Raw genomic sequence first — 6,000 nt, forward strand, 5'->3', positions numbered from 1 at the left:
CCGACATCGCTGGCCTCCAGGACAGGTAAGTGTCCTAATATTAACCACATCCATTCCGGCGCATAGTAATATGACGCCTGCAGGATGGCTTTACCGTTCCGGGCGGCCGTCATATGACGTCCGCCCGCTCTAGCTGCTACTGCGCGCCCCCGGGGGCGCGCAGCGCAGCGATCAGGGATGAGGCTCGTCCCTCTGACATAGCCCATCCCTGATCAAGGTAAACAGCCAATAGAAATTGGCTGTTTACCATGTGATCGGCTGTGTCAATCACAGCCGATCACATGAGCGGCTCCAGCACGAGCCGCTCGTTCTCTCTGCAATGCACGCCCCCGGGTCGATCCCCGATCTAGGTAAAGAGCCAATGAAATTGGCTCTTTACCACGTGACCGGCTGTGTCCAATCACAGCCGGTCACAAATGTCAACAGAGAACACGGTAACTAGCTGTCACCGTGTTCTCCTCCTCACACACTGATCCTGTGTGAGGAGGAGATTGTGGTAACAGCTAGTTACCAATTACAGTGCAAGCTAAATACACTGATTGCCCCCCCCCCCCCCAATAAAGAGCACCTGTCACTAGCCCATCAAAGTACCCGAGTACCTGTCACCAGCCCATCAGGTACTCTGATGACAGGTACTCGGGTACTCTGATGGGCTGGTGACAGGTATTCGGGTACTCTGATGGGCTGGTGACAGGTATTCGAGTACTCTGATGGGCTGGTGACAGGTATTCGGGTACTCTGATGACGGGTACTCTGGTGACAGGTACTTGGGTACTCTGATGACAGGTACTCGGGTACTCTGATAACAGGTACGCAGGTACTCTGATGACGGGTACGCAGGTACTCTGATGACAGGTACTCGGGTACTCTGATGACGGGTACTTGGATACTCTGATGACGGGTACTCGGGTACTCTGATGACGGGTACTCGGGTACTCTGATGACGGGTACTCGGGTACTCTGATGACAGGTACTCGGGTACTCTGATGACGGATACTCGGGTACTCTGATGACAGGTACTCGGATACTTTGAGTACCTGTCAACGGAGTACCCGTCATCAGAGTACCTGTCACCTACCCATCAGAGTACCCGAGTACCTGTCACCTGCCTATCGGAGTACCCGAGTACCTGCCACCTGCTCATCAGTACCAGAGTACCTGTCACTCACCTGCCCAACAAAGTACCCGAGTACCTGTCACCCTTCATACAGCCACCATGTCCAAGTCCAAAAAGGTTTATATACATCCTCCGTTTAAACCTAAATACCGGTGTTATGGTAGCAGATAGCTGCCATAACCCTGGTATTTTTTTAAACGGTAGACAGTTGGCTTTCCGATAAGGGTGGTCCCAGCGGCGGATTCGCCGTGGGATCACCCTTCCGGGATGGCGGAAGAGGTGCCCCCCCCCTCCCGCCGCGTCCGGTCCTTTTCCCCGCTTTAAGGACCCGCCGGCAGCGGGGAAAGCGATCCGGTCCCGGATCCTCACAGACAGGATGTCGAGTGAGGGCAAGCTTGCCCTCACTTGACTCTATGGTCTTGGAGGAGCTACGGAAAATGTTGTTGCCTAGCAACCGGTTTAAAGGTCCTTTTTTTTTTTTTTTTTCATTTTATATAATAATTTTTATTTTTTTTTCTAACAAACTTGTGAGATCTGAGGACTTTTTGACCCCAGATCTCACAAAAAAGAGGTCCTGTCGTGCCTTTTTCTATTACAAGTAATGTTTACATTTCTTGTAATAGAAATAAAAATGATCAATTTTTTTTTTTTTGTTAAACGGTGTAAAAAAAATAATAAATAAAATAAATAGTAAAAAAAAAAAAAAAAATTAAAGCGCCCTGTCCCCGTTAGCTCGCGCGCAGAAGCGACGCATACGGAATCCCCGCCCACATATGTAAACGGTGTTCAAACCACACTTGTGAGGTATCGCCGCGATCGTTAGAGCAAGGGGAATAATTTGAGCCCTAGACCTCCTCTGTAACTCAAAGATGACAACCTGTAGAAATTTTTAAATTGTCGCCTATGGGGATTTTTAAGTACCAAAGTTTGTCGCCATTCCGTGAGCGTGCACAATTTTGAAACATGACATCTTGGGTATCTATTTACTCGGCGTAACATTATCTTTCACATTACGGAAAAAAATTGGGCTAACTTTACTGGTTTCTTATTTTTTAATCAAAAAAAGTTAATTTTTTCCAAAAAAATTGCGTTTGGAAGACCGCTGCGCAAATACGGTGTGATAAAAAATATTGCAATAATCTCCATTTTAATCTCTAGGGTCTCTGCTAAAAAAAAAATATATAATGTTTGGGGGTTCTAAGCAGTTTTCTAGCAAAACAACTGATTTTAGCTTGTAAACACTAAATGTCAAAAATAGGCCTAGGCAAGTGGCTAGGATGCATGATGATGCTCCTTGGATGTTGGGCCCCTCTATATGGCTAGGCTGTGAAAAAGTCTCACACATGTGGTATTGCCATACTCAGGAGGAGTGGCAGAATGTATTTTGGGGTGTCATTTTTGCTGTGTACATGCTATGTGTTAGGAATATCCTATAAATTGACAAATTTGTGTAAAAAAAAAAGTTTTTATTTTTTTCCCACATTTTCCAAAAACTTGTGGAAAAAAATGACATGTTCAAAGGACCCATAATGCCTCATAGAATATACGTTGGAGTGTTTGCTTTCCAAAATGGGGTCATTTTGTGGACTTTTCCATTGTATTGGTGCTCTAGGGCCTTGAAAAGTGTGATAGGTAGTAAGAAGGTTTTATGTGTATTTATGCTCCTAAAATGCCTTATGGTGCTACTTGGACGTGGAGTCTCTTTTTGTGGCCAGGCTGTGTAAAAGTCTCACACATGTGGTATCACCATACTCAGAAGGAGTAGCAGAATGAATTTTGGGGTGTCATTTTGCTGTGTACATGCTATGTGTTAGAAATAGCTTATAAATTGACGTTTTGGGAAAAAAAAGAAAAAAAAAATTTTTTTCTTCATTTTCCCAAGAATTGTGGGAAAAAATTATAACTTCAAAAAACTCACCATGCCTCTTACTAAATACCTTGGACTGTCTACTTTACAAAAAGGGGTCATTTGGGGGGTATTTGTACTGTCCTGACATTTCAGGGCCTCAAGAAAGGAGATAGGCCATCAGTACATCTGGTGTGATCAATTTTCAGTAATTGGTACCACAGCTTCTAGACTCAATAACTTTCACACAGACTAAATAATATACACTAATTTGGGTTAATTTTACCAGAGACATGTAGCAGTATAAATTTTGGCCCAAATGTATGAAGAAAAATTCATTTTTTGCAAAATTGTATAATAGAAACTAAAAAAAAGTGTTTTTTTTTCAAAATTTTTGCTCTTTTTTTGCTTATATCACGAAGAAAAAAAAAACCCAGTTGTGATCAAATACCACCAAAAGAAAGCTCTATTTGTGTGAAAAAAATGATAAAAATTTTGTTTGGTTACAGTGTAGCATGACTGAGCAATTGTCATTCAAAGTGTGAGAGTGCTGAAAGCTGAAAATTGGTCTGGGAAGGAAGGGGGTCTAACTGCTCTGTATGGAAGTGGTTAAAAGTTTTTTAATTTTTGGAGGGATGGGGGGAGGAACTCCGCTTGAACCCGGCCATAGATGAATTGAAATTGTGTCGGTTCAGCAGGGAGCAGCTGACTTTTGATGTAACTATGGCCAGACTGGTTGACCAACATGTGTGCAACCAGCCTGTTGGGAAATTTTCACTTAAGCAGTGCTGCTGACTATAGCCGATGACTGTGCTCTGTCTGGGGGGGAGCATCCTCACTGTCAGAAAACAATAGCTCAGCAGGAGGGATTCCCCTATCCACTGAGAAGGTGTAGATGGGGCAATTGACTCCCTTTCCTTCTGCTGGCTAAACAAAAGAAAATGAATCATGGATAGCCTGCCTTACATTGGTCCAAGCTGTAAGCATGCAGTAAAGATTATACCTGGAGCTCAAATTTACATTTCCTCCTAAACAGCAGATACCCAGCATGCCACACTCCTGCTCAGTACACCATTACACGCTCACAAATTTGTATTTTTACCTGGATTTATTCTAATTTTTTTCAGCCATGTAAGCACAAAATTGCATCATTTATTGAATATCTTCATCTTTGAATCACACAACCTAGAGTTTATGATAACCATTCTTGTTTTTTTTTTATACCAGCTGGAAGGAGAAGGTGGCATGACTTTTGACCCCATGTTGGACCATCAAGGCATATGCTGCATTGAATGTAGAAGAAGCTACACCCAGTGCCAGAGAATCTGTGAACCTCTTCTCGGCTACTATCCATGGCCATACAACTATCAGGGGTGCCGCTCAGCATGCAGAATCATCATGCCCTGCAGCTGGTGGGTAGCCCGTATCCTGGGAGTTGTGTAACATGAATGGCATTAAAATGACAGATGGATAAAACTCCAGAAAGAAAGAAAATGAAAAGGCCAAATTGAAAAAGAACCGGTATCAGAAAATGTTGTTGACATGTTATTTGTTGTAAATAAAGACCTAAGTTAATATGTGATGGCCACATTCATTGAGTGGAATGTGGTCAGTTCTTAGGTATGATCTCTGTATGGAAAGTGCAATAGTCTTCATGGGAATTTTCCTACACTTTGCCCTCTTTTTTTTTTCCTGGATTAATCTTTTCATGTAGAAACCTGTCCTGCCATGAGACATATTTGCTGACGTGATTTAGAAAAACGTTCATTTCTAAAGGTTAACTTGACTGGCTGCCGTGTTTCACATTTCTGTAGCTTGATGTAAATAAATCTCAAGTGAATTTGCACCCTGTTGTTGTTGAAGCGGATACATTTCAAACAGCGGAAAGCAGTTGATGCCAGCTTGTTACTTGCTGCTGTTTCCAATCAGTAATTTCTCTGTAGATGGAGGAATAACATATTTGACAGAAACTATTTATATTTTTGACAATGTAATGTATAACACAAGTTTAGCTAATTTTATACCAATCACTGCAATAAAAAGAATGATTACTTTTTTTTCCATGGAATGGGCTATAATTCTCCTATGCAAATGAGTTATTTTATGTACGATGCTCCTGGAAAAAAAAAATACTCAGCTATTCTTCCTTGTCAGTCTAAATAAACTTGCGCTAATAATATCCATAGCTTGCCTAATGTCGCCAATGAATTTCTAAACAGAGATGCTAATGTGTTCTCCAATCAAATAATCTGATTTCCAAGCAGATGGGAATATTTTATTTGTGCTAAAAGTGTGTGCTAAAATGTCCAGCCTGCAAAGAATCATGCAACTTGTGCATTCTGTTGTTCTCCACAGACCAGACAGATGTTTAAAAACACAGAAAATATTCCTCTAGATTTTTTCCTCTAAGATCCCTCAAATTTTTCAGATTTTTGTCATTTATTTGTGTATCTTTGTATACTGTAATTACAATAACTAGCGCTCATATATGAAAAGTATCACTCGTCCATGTGGATGAAAACTGGAGAAGGTGTTCTGTTCAAAGTCCATCTCTCAGCCTTCTTAGGCTAGGTTAAGAAAAATTAACTAAGGCCCCTTTCCCATAGGGTGGACTTCAGCTGTAATCCGCTAGCTCAGAAGGGAGTCTGTCCCCTGATCCCCCGCTAAGCAGGCGGATGACAGGCCTGTGCCCGCTCCACTTATGCAGAGAGGACACAGACAGCCTGTTCTCCTCTATGAGCGGTAGGATGCAAACGGGCCACCTGTTCATTTAGGGTCCTTTCACATTGGCGGATTGATCGGGTCCACTTGTCAGTTTTTCAGGCAAACCCGATCGGACCTTCCAGTCTCCTCTATGGAGCAGCGGGTGTCAACAGACATCCAATCTGCTAAAAACAGACAGGTAGGGATCTGTCTGGCAGATCAGATGACAGCCCGGTGTAAACAGAGAGGGGGGTCTGTTTACATCCGACCACCCACAGGGGATAGCAGGCCATGTCTGTATATGCTCTGCATAAGGTGAGCGAACACGGACCAG

General features: G+C 42.7%; 1 protein-coding gene across 1 annotated transcript in view; it reads left to right on the forward strand.

Annotated features, from left to right (window-relative positions):
* The window catches only part of CNMD (chondromodulin), a 132,879-nt gene extending 127,735 nt beyond the window's left edge, over nt 1-5,144 (forward strand). Inside the window, exon 7 of the mRNA XM_082245036.1 lies at nt 4,191-5,144. Coding sequence (XP_082101162.1) covers nt 4,191-4,406 — 216 coding nt within the window. The 3' untranslated portion in view covers nt 4,407-5,144. The remainder of the gene's footprint in view (nt 1-4,190) is intronic.
* The last annotated feature ends 856 nt before the right edge of the window (nt 5,145-6,000 follow it).

The sequence above is a fragment of the Pelophylax lessonae genome, assembly GCF_965119305.1.
Source record: "Pelophylax lessonae genome assembly, chromosome: 2".
Classification (NCBI taxonomy): Eukaryota; Metazoa; Chordata; class Amphibia; order Anura; family Ranidae; genus Pelophylax; species Pelophylax lessonae.